We start from the raw sequence: 20,541 nt of genomic DNA on the forward strand, positions 1-20,541 counted from the left end.
CAAAATATATCCATATACTACCCTTTTGAAGCATGTGCAAGTATTATCCACTGGCAGAATCTAATCACAGTACTTCTAATTATGAGCATGATTCAGAATCTCCCATACATTAAGGCCCAAGAAAGAATAAATTATTTCCTACTTCGCAGGGTCTCTTTGCTATGCTAAATTAAGCAAAATAATAGCAACAGAGACAAACTATGCATTAGAAATATTTCAAAAACAGCAGGGAGGAAGGAGAGGAGTAACAAGCATTACAGTATCTATTAACTAACAAAACACTTATGGAAATTGTGATAAGACAGGCGTGCATGCCAAATGTATCCTTATCTATACCACCAAAAGAAAATATGCCAGAATAAATTCATGAGAGGAAGGAGCTTAAAGTATAACACTGTAAGCCATTAGCTTCATCTGAAACACATTTAACTGCTTATATCACAATGTACTCATTTCACAATCACAAAAATGTTTTATGTTGCCACATATAACCCAGTCTTCATGAAGTGCCATTAGAGATTTACTTAACATCAAATGCTATCGTACACAATTAGAGCGTGGATACAGTACTAGGTGTATATTAATAGTTTCTAAAACTAAATTCTTCTTTATATACCGTTTTACCGATTCTGCAACAACTAATAGTTTTATCAGTTACAGCCTAAGAGTTGTTGAGAAGGTACATATAGCATTACTAGGACTATTCTTTTCCAGTAAAGCTACGGATCAAAATGAGAAACTTATAATGAATCTAACCCAGCATATTGTATATCTCACACAACCACATTACTGATCATGCCAATGGGTAAGGCATCATATATTATTAAAAATACTCCATGTTTAAGAAAACTGTTTCAGAGATATTAGTGAGAAAATTCCAGTATTTATTCAGCCAATTCTTTAAATGACAGTAGCATATGAAGACTGACAACCAAAACCCAGGACAAAGGTCAAAGCAATATTTCAATATCTCTGATGATTAAACTTCCAAAACTACCCCATTTACCAAAAATGGGAGGTTTAAGAAGCAAGCAATCTGAGAGAATACACAGATTTGTGATGAAAAAAAAAAAAAGAAAAAAAAAAAAAAGTAGTAAGCAAAAAGGCAAACTTTCTAAAGGAGATAATTTATTATGTGTTTTCAATTATTTACCTCTGTGTGAGGTGTGTAACGAAGGACAACAAAGATATGCTTTCACTGAGTGGACTGGTCTAGCAGCAATCCCTGATGATTTGTTCAGATAAATGTCTTTGAGACTGCATTTAACTGATAACCCATTCTCAGCCTACCTGGTGTATTAAGCAGCCGGGACATCTTGCAAGAATATGAGATAAACTGCTCACAGTATTCAGCACTACTGGTAATGGCAGAAATCTGGTCCATCGTTGCACTGTAGTTGAGCTGCAGTACAGAGACTTTTTCCAAGCTGTTGCCTCCCACAGAAGTCTGTGGTTGCAGATCATGATAGACAGTTGTCCATACTTTATCCTCTGAAATAGAGAGTGGAAAAAGACAAGACAAGAATTAGTAAAATTCTGAACTGAATTAAAATAAATCTTGTCCTTTGATAAAAGCTTAAAGAGTTCTGCAAGATGTTTTTGAGTGGGCAGTAGGGAAGAAGTACATTGCATGTTAAGTCATCATATGAGAGCATAGTTCCAACAATGACAAACTGCTGAAAGGATGAAATGCTGATTGCCATCGTAGTCTTGATAACCAATACAGAACCATAGAATGGTTTGGTTTGGAAGAGGCCTTTAAAGGTCATATAGTCCACCCAATCTGCTTTGGAGAGGCACATCTCTCACTAGATCAGTTTGCCCAAAGAGCTGTCCAACTTGACCTTGAACACTTCCAGGGATGGGGCATCCACAACACCTCTGAGCAACCTGTTCCAGTGTCTCATCACCCTCATAGTGAAGAATGTCCTTTTTATATGTGGTCTAAATCTACCTTATTTCAGTTTAAACCACTACCCCTTGTCCTATCACTACAGGCCCTTGTAGAAAGTCTCTTTCCATTTTTCTTATATGGGCCCTTTAAGCAGGAAAGGCTGCAATGTCATCTCCCTGGAACCATCTCTTCTCCAGGTTAAACATCTCCATTTCTCTCAGCCTTTCTTCATAGGAGAGGTGCTCCAGTCTTCTGATCATTTCTGTGGCCCTCCTCTTGAACCACTCTTAACATGTCTATGTCATTCATCTGCTGGGAGCCCAAGAGCTGGATGCAGTACTTGATGTGGGGTCTTACAAGAGTGGAGTAGAGGGGAAAAATCACCTCCCTCAACATGCCACAGTTCTTTTGATGCAGCTTAGGATACAATTGACATTCTGGGTTGCAAGCACACATAATCAGTTCACGTTTAATTTTTTATCCAAGTCCTTCTCCTCAGGGACACTCTCAACCCCCAGTCTGTACTGATGTTGGGGATTGTCCCAACACAGCACCTTGCACTTGGCCTTGTTGAATTTCATGAGGTTCATGTGGGCCCACCTTTAAAACCTGTCCAGGTCCCTCTGTGTGGCATCCCTTCCCTCTAGAGGGAATTGCATCACCCAGCTTGATGTCATCCACAAACTGGCTGAGGACACCTCCCTGTCTTAACATGGTTTCTGGGAGGATCTGCTCCATGTTCTTACCTGACACAGAGGTAATGCTGATTGGTCTGCAGTTCCACAGGTCCTCCTTTTTACCCTTTCTAAAAATGGATATATACTGTAATATACTCTGTGAAGAAGCTTCCTAAACAACTGATAATAATAGTGATTTATGGAAATAATAAGGTTTAACTTCATTTAAAAATCGATTAGAATGATACAAGTCTGATGCTCTGAAGATTTAAGCTTTCTCTGTGAGGAAAATTCACTATGCATGGTAAGTTGCTATGGGCTAGATAGAAATACTGCTTTGCAGTACATATTAGGGACACACCAGATTCTAATGTGATTACATCATTTAATTTTTAATACTGAAAGCAGTGTAGTTTATCAATGAACGTATGAAGGAAGACAGAAACATACTCATGGATGGATCTGGGTTGCCTTTAAGCAGAAAGGGTTAAATGCCTCATGCGTACAACAAACGCATGGAGAAAACTTAGTGCTGCACAGCTAGAATATATATATATATATTTTCCTTTTTAGACTTAGTCTTATTTGTTAACATGATAATATTTCCCAAGGAAATAAGCTAGATATTTATAGTTTGAAAATAATACCGTCTTCTTTCATGGTTCCAATTTCTCAGAAACTGCTTTTAGTTGACACCATTCTTCAGTATCATTCAGTCAGTAATCCGCTTGAGAACTGCAGCCAACTTTAGTTACAGAAATGGTAATGCAAATAATTCATACTACCTTAAGTACTTGTATCATCATGATTTATGGAATTACTGTCATGTAGCTGAGAACAGGATGTGGTAGTCAAAGTTAACATATCAAAATATAAAAGAAAAGCTACCCCACAATTTCGGTCAATAATACACAGAAATCTCATTTAAGGAATTTCATTTGGGGGTGAAAAATGTATCCTAGTTAACTGTAATTTGATATATACTCCTGGAAATTATTGGTATGAATATCCCCCTAATATACTGGCAATTATTTTAAGAAAGCATAAATTATGGTTATTTCTAACCACAAGTGTTTAGAGACAATTTGTAGGACAGCATAAGAAGCTGAAGAGCTGTGTATATGACTTCTGTACAGTGAAACACACCTTTAAAGAACAGAGATTGCATACCAATTATAATGTTAAGTAGCATAATCTGTAAAACGTTCTGTGTTTATGACCTCTAAAACTCAAATTAATAGAACTATATTAAAATGAGCTAATGTTGAGAATGGTTATTAATAATCTAAGGACAATTATAGTACTACTGTAATATGTCTTTATCATAGCCATTATAAACACAGGAAGTTAAAAGTTAATGTTTAAAAGCTATCCAAGTATATTTTAAATTTCAAAAAAAAAAATAATGCAATAACTTTACAGAGAAGGGTGTAAGAGCAATTTAAACCAAATTATGGGAAAACAAGGTGGTTTTGTTTGTTTGTTTGTTTTTCTGTGATACTGCATGGGGCAGTCACCATTTCCTGAGTTCACTGACAATGTATTCCTGCACCTTAGTCCATTGTGTAGTGTTTTCTTTGAGGCTGGTCAAAATTACCTAGTCCAAAAAGTAGTTTAGACAAACAGTGTAGGAGCTGGGCTTCACCTTAAATTTGAAACTCATATATACCCACAGAACTCTGAGATAAGACATAGCAGTTGAGCAAAAAAAGTACATAGTAGAAATCTTAATGTTTATGTACAATATATGAACAATCTCATTATATCATTAGCTCATAAAACCCAAGAGACTTTGAGTAGTGTTGTAGTTTAAGAATGTAGGCTGGATAGTGATAGAGATTCTTTTGATATCATAATAACATTGAGAAGCAAGAATTATCTCATCCACTGACTTGACTGAAAGATAAATTATACAATCAAAAGTAGGTAAAGCATCATTGCTAATCAGGTTGACTGCATTTCATTTTTCCCCCAACGTAAATCCTATGCACAGATTTCAATTAAGTTCAGTGATATTTAAAGTTGGAGCAGTCTGCTTTATTCCATCATTAATTTACACTAAAAAGGTGGATTTTTAGAAAAATCACTTTCTTAGCTTCTTTGTCAGAAAATGATTTATTTATGAAGTATCAGAAGAGGAATTCTGCCATTGAGGTGAGTACTGTAATTTGGGATGAATCCATTACACTTTCCTTACAAATAAAGTTGAACCATAGATTACGTAGAGAACAGAATTCAATGCAGTTTTGCAACAAGCATCTTTGTAGCACAGTGAAGAAGAAAAGTAATGTGTGCATTGAAAACATAGCACCTGTCCCACACTGTTCCATCTCTTGGCCTCAAACTGTCCACATTTCAAGAGGATTTGACTTGCCTTCAGTAGAAGAGACTGGATACTTCCCATTGACACAAAAGCATAGGCACTCCCTAACTGTATTCATTATACTGAAAATAGCTTTTCCACTGGAGGACAACAGCTAACGGTCATCAGGAAGATAATTTGCTCCTAGATGACCACTTAGTCATTGACATGCAATTCTTAGAAAATGCATTCCCCTTTTTTAAAATTTTCTGTAGATCATTCCAGCTGTAAAGGAATAATTACTATGATTTTTTTTTTCTTTGTAAAAATCATATCAGTAATCATAGATTATTAATAGAATTTATAATGTTATTCAATAGGACCAATCTAATTAGCTCCAAACTGGTAAAATATTTTTGACAAATTTAGAAAAAATAGAGTCCCTCTAAATTAGTCTATATATTACTTTGTGCTGAAGCACTTTCTCCCCCACAGGTAGATATTATAGCGGGATGAAGATTAATATAAAAATAACATAAAAAATGAAATGACCACCTATTTCCTTAAAAGGCAATTAAAGTGACATTTATAATTTATTATTTTGAAAACACCATTCAATTGCAATGCTTCTTTTACAGTCCTGCCCACTAACTAATTGTAATGATGTAATTAGTAATGATTCAATAATCACTAGCTATTCAAATTATCTAATCAAATATTAATGCAAGAGATTTTTCCAATTTAATACATCGCATATTTCATAATGCTGGTGATAGTATTTATAACTATTTGATAACATTGATGGTCAGTTTTTCCTGTAGCTAGTGATTAGAGAAATTTAAAATCCATTTCACTTCTTATTATTAAATCATTGCCAATCATTATTAATGAATTATTTTATTAGTGAACCATTTTGCTTTTTTATTAGTGAGACACAATTAATAAGAGGGCAGGGCTATAAATATGTCATTGCAATTAAATGGTGTTTCCTCATTCTTTTGATTGGTGTTCACTCAAGCAAGAAAACTTGCTTCTGACACAAAAGTCAAGTAAGATTTGGTAGTGTTAATTAATTGGAAATAAAATTTGAAAATAAACTTCAGAAAATATGATCCATATATTCTACAAGCATAAACAGTTTTGTTTCTTTTTCTTTAATCTTCAGTTACAGCTAACACCATTATAGTTCTGCTTTTTCAGTATTAATGTGCTTATAGTGTTAAGATATATATATATATATATATATATATATATATTCACTCAGGAAATCAGAAAACAGATTTCTTTCTCAGAAGCCATCCTCTGTCTCTAGTGAAAGCTAAGAGGCTTTTTTAATGGACACACTTTCATGACCTTAAATTTGGCTGACAATTTTGATTAATATCATCTGGTAATGATGACTTTCATCATACTCACCCACACAGTGGTTCTTGATTGAAGTCTCAGAAAAGATGGTTTTGAGAAAACCTGATCATCTCAAATAAGTCATATTCCTTTGATGACCGTAATTATTTACAACTCCAGACGTAAAGCCTGCAAGTCCACTCCAAAATTTAGAGTCCATTCTGTCAGTCATAAGCAAAACCAACACTTCAGAAGCTCTAATCCTCAAGCTGATGACATTTCACAGAATCACAGAATCACAGAATCTCTAGGTTGGAAGAGACCTCAAGATCATCGAGTCCAACCTCTAACCAAACACTAACAGTCCCTACTAAACCATATCCCTAAGCTCTACATCTAAACGTCTTTTGAAGACTTCCAGGGATGGTGACTCCACCACCTCCCTGGGCAGCCTGTTCCAATGCCTCACAACCCTTTCAGTAAAGAAGCTCTTCCTAACATCTGACCTAAAACTCCCCTGGCGCAACTTTAGCCCATTCCCCCTCGTCCTGTCACCAGGCACGTGGGAGAACAGGCCAACCCCCACCTCTCTACAGCCTCCTTTAAGGTATCTGTAGAGAGCGATAAGGTCGCCCCTGAGCCTCCTCTTCTCCAGGCTGAACAAGCCCAGCTCCCTCAGCCGCTCCTCGTAGGACTTGTTCTCCAGGCCCCTCACCAGCTTCGTCGCCCTTCTTTGGACCCGCTCAAGCACCTCGATGTCCTTCTTGTAGCGAGGGGCCCAAAACTGAACACAGTACTCGAGGTACGGCCTCACCAGAGCCGAGTACAGGGGGACGATCACCTCCCTAGCCCTGCTGGTCACACTATTTCTGATACAAGCCAGGATGCCGTTGGCCTTCTTGGCCACCTGAGCACACTGCTGGCTCATATTCAGCCGACTGTTCACTATCACTCCCAGGTCCTTCTCCGCCTGGCAGCTCTCCAACCACTCATCTCCCAGCCTGTAGCTCTGCTTGGGATTATTACGCCCCAGGTGCAGGACCCGGCACTTGGCCTTGTTAAACTTCATGCAGTTGACCCCAGCCCATCGGTGCAGCCTATCCAGATCCTCCTGCAGAGCCTTCCTACCCTCGAGCAGATCGACACTCGCACCTAACTTGGTGTCATCTGCAAACTTACTGAGGGTGCACTCAATGCCCTCGTCCAGATCATTGATGAAGATGTTAAAGAGGACCGGCCCCAGCACCGAGCCCTGGGGGACGCCACTAGTGACTGGCCTCCAACTGGATTTGACTCCATTTACCACAACTCTCTGGGCCCGGCTATCCAGCCAGTTTCTAACCCAACAAAGCGTGCGCCAGTCCAAGCCAAGAGCAGCCAGTTTCTTGAGGAGAATGCTGTGGGAGACGGTGTCAAAAGCCTTGCTGAAGTCAAGGTAGACCACATCCACAGCCTTTCCCTCGTCCACCCAGCGCGACACTTTGTCATAGAAGGAGATCAGGTTCGTCAAGCAGGACCTGCCTTCCATAAACCCATGCTGACTGGGCCTGATCGCCTGCTTGCCCTTCAAGTGCCGCATGATGACTCCCAAGAGGATCTGCTCCATGAGCTTCCCTGGTACTGAGGTCAAACTGACAGGCCTGTAGTTCCCCGGGTCAGCCCTCCGGCCCTTCTTGTAGATGGGCGTCACATTCGCTAGCCGCCAGTCAGCTGGGACCTCCCCCAATAGCCAGGACTGCTGATAAATGATGGATAGTGGCTTGGCCAGCTCCTCTGCCAGTTCTCTCAGTACCCTTGGGTGGATCCCATCCGGCCCCATCGACTTGTGCACATCCAAGTGCCGTAGCAGGTCACCAACCAGTTCTTCGTGGATGGTGAGGGCCACATCCTGCTCCCCATCCCCTTCCACCAGCTCAGGGTACTGGGAATCCAGAGAACAACCGGTATTGCCGCTAAAGACTGAGGCAAAGAAGGCATTGAGCACCTCCGCCTTTTCCTCATCTCTTGTAACTAAGTTTCCCCCTGCATCCAGTAAAGGATGGAGATTCTCCTTTGTCCTCCTTTTTGTGTTGATGTATTTATAAAAGCGTTTTTTGTTATCTTTAACGGCAGTAGCCAGATTGAGCTCCAGATGAGCTTTGGCCTTCCTAATTTTGTCCCTGCACAGCCTCGCTACATCCTTATAGTCCTCCCTAGTGGCCTGCCCACTTTTCCAAAGATTATAAACCCTATTTTTTCTCCTAAGCTCAAGCCACAGTTCTCTGTTCAGCCAGGCTGGTCTTCTTCCCCGCTGGCTCATCTTTGGGCACATGGGAACAGACCGCTCCTGCGCCATTAGGATTTGCCTCTTGAAGAGCGCCCAGCCTTCCTGGACCCCTCTGCCCTTCAGAACCGCCTCCCAAGGGACTCTACCAACCAGTGTCCTGAGCAGCCCAAAGTCAGCTCTCCGAAAGTCCAGTACAGTGGTTTTACTGATTCCCTTCCTGGCCTCGCCAAGAATAGTGAACTCCACCATTTCGTGGTCACTCTGCCCAAGACAGCTCCCGACAATCACATCCTCCACCAGTCCTTCTCTGTTTGTGAAGAGAAGGTCTAGCGGGGCACCACCCCTGGTAGGCTCACTAATCAGCTGCGTCAGGAAGCTATCTTCCACTTTCTCCAGAAACCTCCTAGACTGCTTTCTCTGGGCTGTGTTGTGCTTCCAGGATATGTCAGGGAAGTTGAAGTCCCCCACGAGTACAAGCGCTGAAGATTTCGCAACTTCTGTCAGCTGCCTGTAGAACTCCTCATCCGTCTCCTCGTCCTGGTTCGGCGGTCTGTAACAGACCCCGACCAGGACGCTAGCCTTGTTGTCCCTGCCGATCCTAACCCAAAGGGACTCGATCTTGTCATTCCTAGCCTCGAGTTTTACAACATCGATAGACTCTCTAATATAGAGAGCCACACCGCCACCCCTTCTGTGCTGTCTGTCCCTTCTGAAGAGCCTATAGCCAGGCATCGCAGCACTCCAGTCATGAGACTGGTCCCACCACATTTCTGTGATGGCAACCAAGTCGTAGCCTGCCTGCTGCACGATGGCTTCCAGCTCCTCCTGTTTGTTACCCATGCTGCGTGCATTGGTGTAGATGCACTTCAGCTGGGCCATTACCTTATTCCCCGGCCTTGCTATTGTTCCCCCTGGCACAGCTCCAACAATCCTTGCTTCACCCCCATCCCCCTTCTTACCTAGTTTAAAGCCCTATCAATGAGCCCCGCCAGCTCCTGGCCAAGGATCCTTTTTCCCCTAAAGGATAGGGACCCGTCTACGGCCATCAGACCAGGTGCTGAATAAACTGCCCCATGGTCGAAAAACCCAAGATCTCTGCGTTGGCACCAGCCCCGGAGCCACGTGTTTAACAGGTGAGCTTTCCTGGTCCTCTCCGTACCCCTCCCTGTCACCGTAGGGATGGACGTAAGCACTACCTGCACTCCCGCTCCGTCCACTAACCGTCCCAGCCCCCTAAAGTCTCTTTTGATTGCCTTCAGGCTTCTGTCTTCAATGTCGTCACTGCCCGCCTGGACTATCAGAAGAGGATAATAATCAGAGGGGCGTACCAGGTTGGGAAGCTTCCTGGCAACGTCCCTGACCCTGGCCCCAGGGAGGCAGCAGACTTCCCTATGGGTAGGGTCAGGCCGACAAATAGGGCCCTCTGTTCCCCTAAGGATAGAGTCTCCCACAACAATCACCCTTCTTTCTTTCTTGATGGAGGCAGTCCTGAGGCGTGGAGTCGACCTCCTCGCCCTAGGCATCCTCCTGGGAACACTTTCTACCTCTTCCTCAGTTGCTGTTGATCTCACAGTCTCCAGGGCCTCAAACCTGTTGTGTAAGGGCACCTGGGAAGGTGGGGCCGGAAGGGGAGGGCATCGCCTGCCATGTCGAGCAGGGACCTGTCTCCATTCCTCCTCAACTCCCAGATCCCCTCCCTCTGCCCGACGGTGACAAGGCAGGGGCTCCACCCCCATTTGGGGTGTCTCAGCCCGGTACCTCTCCTTGAGGCCCTGCAGGGAGTTACTCCACAAGTCTATCTCCTGCTCACACTCCCTGATGGCCATTTCTTCTAGATGACCGTCTTCTTGATCACTAACATCATGATGCCTAATTACTCTTTATCCAAAATATTGCTGGTTATGTATCAAGTCTCTTTCTGTTTAGTAGACTTTTTGTGAACTTGTAGGCAGAGGAGTGAGGATAAGTGATCTGTGCTGATGACCAATACTAAACTGCTGAAAATTCTCACATCTGTAACTTGTTAAAACCAGCTGTGCATATTTAGCATTCAGATAACATGGAAGGATCTGATAGTTAGCCACAAGCTCAGTTAATATAAATGTAAGGCAATACCTGAAGTAATTTCAGGATGCAATAAAAATTATGTCTATCTTCCTGTGCTGCTGGGTGCTTTGCACTTGTTAAGAAATGATGCCTGCAGGCCCTTTTGGATTTCTACCTACCATTTGACAACTGTATTGCATCAACATTCAAGAATGCATTTCTTTCCCATATGTCAGCCTTATGATAGCTGCTTCTTTACTTTAGACATCATGATTTTTACTATCATCAATGCATTTGTCACTTCAAATTAGATTACTGCAATGTACTCTAAAATATGCTACACTACAAATCACTCAAGAAACTATATAAGGCAGACCATTTAGAAGTGGACTGCCTTCTAGGGAGGATTAAAATTACAACGGTAATCACCTCATATTATGAGATCTCTAATCTTATTTTCCAATAAGAACATACTTGGTATTTCAATTTCTGTTGAATTGTGTGGGATGGTACCTCAACAGTCATTGGCAATGTCATTAAATTAATCATATATATCTATTTTTTGAAGCAATGTTGTAGACAGAAGATCTGATGTATATAAATGATGTTGAAAAAAAATTACAGCACACGGTACCCTTTTCTCCCTCTCCCTTTGTAAAATATATATATATATTCCTCTATGTGTAGAATATATATATACACAAGTTTCACAATATATGTAGCAGTTTGAAACTAAGTCAGATACAGAGTTCAAAGAAGCTACAGTTGGTTTATAAAAATGAGAAATGAAGGCTCCATTGAAGTTAATGAGTGTTTTGACAATCTCGCCTGAGATTTGCAAATGTCAATTTTGCAGTAAAGATACTCTGATTATAAGAATTCTATTGCTCTCATCTCACTAATGTAGCAAATGGTTTCAGATCAGAAAAATCCAATATCCAGAAGAAATAACCAACCAAACTAAAAGAGTAAGCAAAGAATGATCTTATGGACCAAACTCTACTGAAATCAAAGCTGGTAAGTTTCTTAAATGTATTTAAGTAGGGAATAAATCAGTCCCAAAATTTATTTCAACTATTTCTGCAGTTATTTTCTCCTTCTACTGTTTTTTGTTTGTTTGTTTGTTTTGTTTTGTTTTGTTTGTTTGTTTTTGTTTCCTCATCAAGATAATACATTTTTAAATTTAATTACCATTCACTGATTGAATATTTTCTTTTTTACTTCTTACAGATATTATCATCTGAGACAATGAAACTGCACTTCCCTTTCTGTTTATGTACTGTTGTGATAGTTCATGAAGAGGAAAATCTTTTACTTATTATGTGAACATACTGTGATACTGAACATAAGTTTATAATATTTAAATTCAATATATAATGATCAGATGCTTTACAAGATACAGTGGAAAGATGTGACCAAATCAAAGTTTTCAGAGAACACGCTGTTATCAGAGAAGTGATAATGAAATCACATGGTTGTCCCTGCATGATTTGTTGGAAGCCTTAGGTGGTTTAATGACGTGATAAAAAGAGGAGTACTTATCTAAATTACTCAAGATGATTTCAAAACATTCAACACAGTTGTGAAAAGCTAATTTCAAGGGTATCTAAAGAAACAGAATAAAGATCTCTTTTTTAAAGAAAAAATAAAATGCAGCAACACAGGACAATGTTATGGTGAAAAACAGTACCTGTATGGAAAAACCTTGAATAAGATTTGAGATCTAATGTTGAAAATGACTGCATATGTGTATTAATAGGAACAAGAATTTAAAAATTATCATATATCGGAAGCAACAATAAATAATGAGACATAGTACAGCCATACAAAGGAAGACTTGGATCATTTACATGTCTAGTCTAACAGATGGCAATTGCAGTTCAGTTTAGATTGAGGAACATTAAAGTCATGAACAAAGGACATAATTTACTGTATCATTTTTTTTTTTTCAACATTATAAATAAAATATGGGAAAAGGACTTTCTACAAGGGCCTGTAGTGATAGGACAAGGGGTAGTGGTTTAAACTGAAATAAGGTAGATTTAGATCACATATAAGAAGGACATTCTTCACTATGAGGGTGATGAGACACTGGAACAGGTTGCTCAGAGATGTTGTGGATGCCCCATCCCTGGAAGTGTTCAAGGTCAAGTTGGACAGCTCTTTGGGCAAACTGATCTAGTGAGAGATGTGCCTCTCCAAAGCAGATTGGGTGGACTATATGACCTTTAAAGGCCTCTTCCAAACCAAACCATTCTATGGTTCTATATTTAACCTGGTATTGTAAAACTGGAAAGTTCACTTGTATACATCTTAAAGTGACCTTCAGTTTATTTTAGCTTATCACTGGAACATATCCAATCTAAAAAAAAGTCAACCTAATGCCTTTTCTTTTATAATTCTTTAGCTATGATGCTATGATTTATAGAATTAATGAAAAAAGTACCACAGTTTGAAAAGTTTATTTGGAAGGACAGCTTGAGGAAAAATGGTCATCAATGTTTTTCAGTGTGCTAGTTTGGTTCTTAAGAAATCATTTACTGGACTATCTTAATTGAAAATTAAGGTGAATTTTCATTTTTACTTAGCTGAACAGATAGAAAGAAGAGGCATGCAGCCCTCGACCGTTACTGCTAAAACTTTACCTTTCTTTCTCCCATCAGTTTTTCAGTGCTTAAATTCTCAACATACCCTTAACTGATTGTTCTGGTTGCAGTTAGGACAGAGTTCGTTTTCCTCCTAGTAGCTGGTAGGGTGCTATGTTTTGGATTAGGATGAGAAGAGTGTTGATAGCATGCTGATGTTTTAATTGTTGCAGAGGAGTACTTAATTTAAATTTTTAAATTCATGTACTTTTAAAAAATTAACTCTGTCCTAACTGAAACCAGGACACTGATCCAACTTAGTTCTTTCAAGAGTAATTCTCCCACTTTCCTCTTCAGCATCCTGCTACCTCCTCTCCTCGGACAGACAGGAAAAGGAACACTGAAGATCCCTCTCTGATCACTGCAGCAATAAACTGAATGTTAGACAATTCCTGAAAAGATTGGTGTGAAGAATTCAAAAAGACCTGTATTTGTGAAATAATAGCTTCCATTTTCAAGAATGTAGCTCTCTCTTGATAGAAGCTTCTTTGGCTATTTACATCTGAACACTGGAAAGAAAACTATGGGTAACTGCATTTCTAACCAACATTCTTTTTAATTTTGCTTTCAAAGAGTGTCTCCTGAATGGACAAGTAACATTTCAAAGTTTTACCACACATTCTAGATAATTTCATTATTATTATGAAATATATAAACTGTGTTTAAATTTAAGAATCTCGTTAGAAAACTTCTGCTAAAACTTAAGCATGTCATTGGATCACTGATTAAAAACACTACTGTGACTGTAGTTTAACATTATGTTTCTTGCTCTTTCAACATTTCAGCACTTGTGCATTAGAAAATTCAAACACTGCCATTCACTGTCACATTATAGCAGAATGAAGTTCAGTTACAGTGTGACTGACAGAAGAATTTTGAAGCACTGAAGGTCCTTATTTGTAATCTCTCAAATGAAATGTGACTTAAAACACCACATTACACAATAGTGCTTAAGTGGTTTCATCTATCAGAAAACACCCATGTGTTACTTAAAAATAAGCTATAGGACATCATAATTTGCTTTGCTAAATTACAGCAAAAATTACAGCTTGGTCCTGAGAAAAGATAAATATCCCACTTATACTTGAGTAAGGGTCACAAGTTGGATTTTAAATAATATATAAAATACTATTTTTAAAGTGTAGTAAAGATGGTGAATAAAGATCATGCTAGACTGACAAGAAACTTCCAACTCCCAGAAGTAGAAAATACTTGAATTTTATTATTATTATTATTATTATTATTATTATTATTATTATTATTTCCTCATAACAACATGGGGTGACACACTCTTTCCTTCTCATCTCAGGTAAATAGCCATAATTAAAGCTCCATATCTCATTGCAGGGACATAATTTTTATCAGAATCTCCAATTATCTTTGCAGTGCATATCCCATGCAAATAGTACCCTAAGTGCTGTGGGGAAACAACACGATTGTACCAGCCACCTCACTGGCTTCCTGCTAGCAAATGTCGAACAGACCTTTGTTTTCACAGAACTCTTTCCAGTGTCAGCAGTCATAAGATTAATGAAAAATGAAAGCAGAAAAATGTGTATTTCCATAAATCTGTTTCTCCTGCATACTCTTTTACGCTTTAATCAGATCATGCACAGAAATCTCCACAGAAGCTGAAGAAGAGGATAACATATGAAAATGAAGTTCCTTCTTCACTAGGTCTAGTATTACCTTCCCTTTCATTGAAGGCTTGTAAATACTGTTTCCCTCTCCCCAACAATAATATTCCAATATATAACCGTACCTAATAATAAATTTAACACGTACATTTCATTATATAGAAATTACATGTTTAATCTATATATTTGAAATACTGAAAAATTCTTGATTGTGTGTAATTGGACTCTGTAGCTTGGATCCAACATAACTGAACATCTAAATGTTTTAATTATGTGCTTATTTGGAAAAAGAAACATTACACCATCTCTGCTCCTACTGAGGCTCCAAATATTTACAGAAGTTATCCATGATCACAGCTTATTACTTTCCAGAGCAACATGAAATCTTGTTTGCAAGGAAACATCAGCATTCATATAGAACAGTCAGATATTTAGGGACCATAGAGAATGCTATGGTGGATCAGACAAGGTTCCACATATAGCAAACTGTTACTGAAAAAGTCAGTAATAGCTTAACCACAGACTTGGCATAGACCTGAAGTTTGGCCTCTATCAATGACTCTTCTTGACACATATGTAATCTTTTCTATTTGTAGATAGAAATGCCTTTCATCCAGACATGCTGGATATTTAGCTGTCCGACTACATTTTAAGATAGAATTTTAAAATGATTTCTCTCCTACACAATTTTTCCAATTCTTTTATTAGTTTTCCACTTATTTAACTAATAGAAAGTTGATTTCCTTGAACAAAAAATATAAATTATATCATTTTTTATATTCAAGCAGCCCTCTGATCTCCACAGGGTTCTCCATGAACAGAAAAGCATTAAATTACCTATGGATGAAATTAAAATAGTGACATTGCCAAGGGCTATGAAGTTTTTATTGCCTATCAGATATACATGTGCATTTACACATGTATGCTCACTTTTAAAAAAAATGCTACATTGTGACAGATTGTTCTCATTGTTTACCTTCTAATGTTATCCAGTACAAAAAATGTTATCCATCAACCAAATGCTGAAACTGTCTGAAGACTATTATTTTCAGTGGGTTCTGAGCAGATGTAGAAATCCATCTGCTTGCACATTTCCACATGCAGGTCTGCAACTTGCACAGCTGACACAGTATATTTATTTTTTCTGTGCTATCAGAACAATTCTAACTTCTCCCCACCCCCATTATGGTGCAAAAAGAAAGCAAAAGTTAACAATTTTTTTCCCAGTTAATTCAATGGACCAACGATAAAAAAAGGAAAAGGAGAAGAAAAAAAAATAAAGTATAGGAGAAAGAAAAGGAAACAGAGAAGGCAGAGAAACAAGACAAAACAGGAAAAGGAGCATTTACTACAAACACAAGTACAGACAATACTGTAAACTTTCTAGCACTTGCAAAACTGTGTGTTTCAGGGAAACTGGTGTTGCAGCTCAAATGTTTTGATAGAGCTAATGCTTTTTTTTTTTTTTTTTTTTTTTTTTCCCCAACATAATCCCTTGAATATTAACAATTAAAATTTCAGATCACTAAACATGCAGTCTGGATAGTTCAGGAAATTGATGGTAAGGTACAAATTGTTCATCATCAATTCAAGAATTAAAGTATAATTTTCTAGATAAAAATCTAGATTTAATGTACAGCAATTTTTAGCCCATGATTAAAAAAAATAATAATAAAAAAAAAAATCAGTTCCCCTCCCACCCAAAAAGCCATTTACCAAAAGATCTTAACATAACTAATCCATAAATTCTGTGAACACTAAATTCACACAAACCAGAAGACCAAATAAATTAAAAGAGATAATAATTTACTAATTAGGGAAAAATCTTTGTGGTACATGGAACACAGAGAAACTGGTCAATTCATTTAAAAATTCACTTTATTAGTCACGTGGCAGATATTCACTTAGGCATAAGGATGTCCTCAAAATAATTTAAAAAGAAAGGACCTTGTATTTCCTTGTATTTTTTTTTTTTTTCAATCTACCTTTAAGAAACAAAATATAAAATAAAATAAGAAACAACATTTTTTTTGAAGGACATACCATTCTGAGAGATCAGGAATCCTCAAGAGAGCCACAGTTTGCTCAGAATTAAAGTTTATATATTTTTTGGTTTAAAGTAACACATAATATTTACAATTGCTCCACATTCATTCTCATTCATGAATTTGAAGAAATAACTTAGAGACCATATGAAGCAGAAAATATTATTGAAAGATGGGATGTGAAGAGACTTATTAATGGCTATATTAAAATGTTAGTCACAAATACATTTGAACCAACTTATTAGTAACAGAGTTAACAGCAGACATTTTCAAGGCCAATATGGATAGGAAACAGAAGGAAGCACCTTCAAGGGATATTAGATAATATCTTTGTTCTATCTACATCTTCAAGACATTTTATTCAATTTGAAACTATTAACATCTAATGTTGAAAATAAATTTTCTAGGTTTGGGTCTTAATGGGCTACTAAAACCATAAGACTGATGAGTGATTTCTGCCTGTGAAGGCTGAAATGTCAGTTAATTTGATTTCTCTGTCTCTGATTAATGAAAAAGAAAGTGGTTGGTGTCCTGTGGTATCTACAGCACCTCTCCTCCAGATGCCACAAAGCACATTTGCAATACAGCTGGGCATTAAGTAGCATGGCTTTAACATTAACATGACAGTTGAAGCAAAAATTTGTGACTGTCATGACAAAAGTGTCAGGCAAAAGTGAAGCAACTGCTCAGAGCTCCTGAACACAGTGGAGTTGGTAAAGATTGCTGAAATAACTGTCATAACACCCTTCTGAATATTAAAATTGATTAAGTATGTTGGTATACTTATTTATAATTCCCACAGATCTATTGTTTCTAAGTAATCCAGGTTTTACAGTGACACAAGCAAGCAGTGAATGCATACCAAGTATGAAGCAAGATAATGAGTTGCTAATAACAACTCTTGACCAGCAGTACCTGAGTCTACTCCATTTATACCTACTCTATCTAGCAGAAATATCGGTCACCTGAACGGTCAGCATAGCTTCTAAATAGCATTTTATCAGTTCTGCATTTTGTTCATCAGTTGCTCACCATAAAACACAGAATACTGTGTAGTAAGAGTAACTACTGTAGTAAGAGTAACTATTGTAGTATTTCTGCCTAGTGCTGTGGTAATTACCAGATCAATACCAGCAATAAAGAACCTGCAGGGAAAAGCCAGTCCTTCTGACAGAAACTTATTTGATCTAGGTTCATGAATAGTGAGTAGAAGGCAGAGAGCCCTGTATGCTAAAGCTTTGGAGAGCAAAGTTACCTCTGTCCTTCCAGCTCTCCCAAGCCGCCTGCCAAGCAATTCCTGTGGAATATGTATGCCTCTGTAAGTGTACTAATTTCTCTCCAGAGACAATTGATAAGAAAAAGTGAATCCAATAGAGCTGTGATGTCCCTAGATCTCAGATACAGTAATTTCTAATGCTGCCTTTTACAAGTGTTTTGTGACAGCATTTTGTAGTATTACTACAAACACACATATTTAATTTCCTTTTATGATTAATAACATGTTTATTCCATTTCAGTCAGACAACAAAGATCTGACAGAAAATCTACAATGACTTAAATTTGTGGTACAGAATGGCTTCCCAAAGTAGAGAAAAACGCTAGTCTCTCAAGGTTTAGGGTAACATTTTTTATAAATAAATAAATAAATAAATAAATAAATAAAAGAATTTTTGGAAGGAAAGGGAATGATTTATTCTCACTATTTTCTAAAATTGCTTACTATTGAATGCTTCAGTATGTGTGAAGTTAGTCTCATCAATCTTATCTGGGTTAATTGAAGATCATTACATCAATAGTTCCCAGTCAAGGAAGTATGTCCTGACACTGTAAACCAGGCACATACTAGATAAAGACAATATTTTCCGTCTCCCTGAAAAAAACAAACAAACAAACAAACAAACAAACAAACAAAAAGCAAGCAAAAAAATCCTTCAGTTTAGCAAAAGGAAAAACTCTAAAGCAGGAAGTGTAAAAAGCATGTTAATGATGGATCATAAATATAAACTATAAATATAAACACTGTAAAAGCAGATGTGGATACCTAATGTGACACTGAATGCCAAGTGGCACCCTGTCTTGCACATATCACCCACAGCCAGACTTGGCTTCTGGCAAATAGATAAGACTCTCTAAACAGAGACCTGGTTCAAATAATCTACAGGTTTCCATTCTAAATCTGGGAGTTTGCTCTGTGTGTTTTCCAGTTGTAGTTGTTCCTCAGGGTCACACAGTCTTCTTACCTTGGCCCCTGGTGGCTGGGCTCTGATCACTAAACCAAGCTGAATTCTGGTTTGCTTTTAAATAATAACAGATTTATGCCAAAAGTTCTCCTAACTGATGCTATGGAGTAAGTGATAATCTAGTAGGTTGCAACCAACTCTGGTTCTCCCAGGAAAATCCTTTCTTGATTTTCATAGATGTTAGCAGTCTCTTTGTAGTATCTTTCCCTTGACTGACATATTTTCAATGGAAGTGCTGATTTCTGTGGCCTTGGAGATAAAAACAGTCAGTTCCCAGATGAGATGATCCCAGATTTACGTCCTTTTTACACTTATTCCCACCAACCTGCAGGCTTTTTCGCCAGTTCTATTTGCCTCCTAACAGCTGCAACAGAGATGGAGGTAAATTTATAGCGTACTAGCCCCCAAAGCTGTAATAAGTGCCCAGTCTGGAAATTATTAGAAATATCATGTCTACTGTAAATTCCCATAATAACTATTGCACGCTTGTTTTCTTTTGTAGATAAGCACCAAGTGATAAACTGCAATCATATGTGTAATCTTGAGGATTACTAGAACTGTTCAAAGAGAGTCTTCACACAAACTCTCTGTAACAATGGAAATTCACACTCTTCCATAATCTGTACTAAATTCACACATTAGTAAATCCTTGGAAAGGAATCATGGGACAGTCTTTCTGTACACCTCCTGCCCATGCAAGTGATGTGCATCATCAGTACTTTCACTCATTATGTATGTGTATATATAGATGAAAATGAATGGGTGTCTACTGTGGCTGATTCGTTGCTGAATCATCTTTTTTTTTTAAAAACAAAAACAAAAACAAAACAAAAACAAACAAACAAACAAACAAACAAACAAAAGTACAAAAAAAAATCTGCCAGAGATAAAAGGAGAAAGCAAGAATTCCTAAATTTTTAACAGCAATAGCGACAGTACATCTAACCTGCCCTTTGAGGAAATTAATTTAGAGAATTACACATCAGTGTGCAGCACTGCACCCTGAACACTGGTTAGAAATTCTTGAGTGGAATCAATCTCTCTTCTCTGTCTTTTTAAAATCATCTGTAATCATTTCATCACTTGATTATGTATCTCAGTAGTAAGTTAACTGGCACCATTTGCCAGTTAAAGAGAATTTTAAATGTTTCATTTAAAATTCATCTGTTCTGTGTATTTTTAGTTATGTTGATTTTAATTTTAAAGAAAATGACAACAGAAAGAATACTTACAACAGTTAAGTAGTTTTCTTCCTAATCCCACTGTCTGTCTACAAGGCAAGACAGCACTAGAAATTACAACCAACCACCTCTGAATATGACTTGCTGAAAAGCCACACTTTGAAGTGTTGTTTAAGGACAAGGAAGCCTTAAGGGGGAAACAAATATGAGAAATTTTGGTATACCAGAAATCCCCACCTGAATTTACTGACACACTCCTTCCAG

General features: G+C 38.0%; 1 protein-coding gene across 3 annotated transcripts in view; it reads right to left on the minus strand.

The window, feature by feature from the left end:
• Positions 1-20,541, minus strand: part of CNTNAP2 (contactin associated protein 2) — a 1,137,498-nt gene that overhangs the window by 337,053 nt on the left and 779,904 nt on the right. For all 3 annotated transcript variants that reach the window (XM_035319470.1, XM_035319471.1, XM_035319472.1), the window contains one exon: positions 1,291-1,491. In XM_035319470.1, coding sequence (XP_035175361.1) covers positions 1,291-1,491 — 201 coding nt within the window. The remainder of the gene's footprint in view (positions 1-1,290; positions 1,492-20,541) is intronic.

This window comes from Oxyura jamaicensis, chromosome 2 (genome assembly GCF_011077185.1).
Source record: "Oxyura jamaicensis isolate SHBP4307 breed ruddy duck chromosome 2, BPBGC_Ojam_1.0, whole genome shotgun sequence".
NCBI classification, from domain to species: Eukaryota; Metazoa; Chordata; class Aves; order Anseriformes; family Anatidae; genus Oxyura; species Oxyura jamaicensis.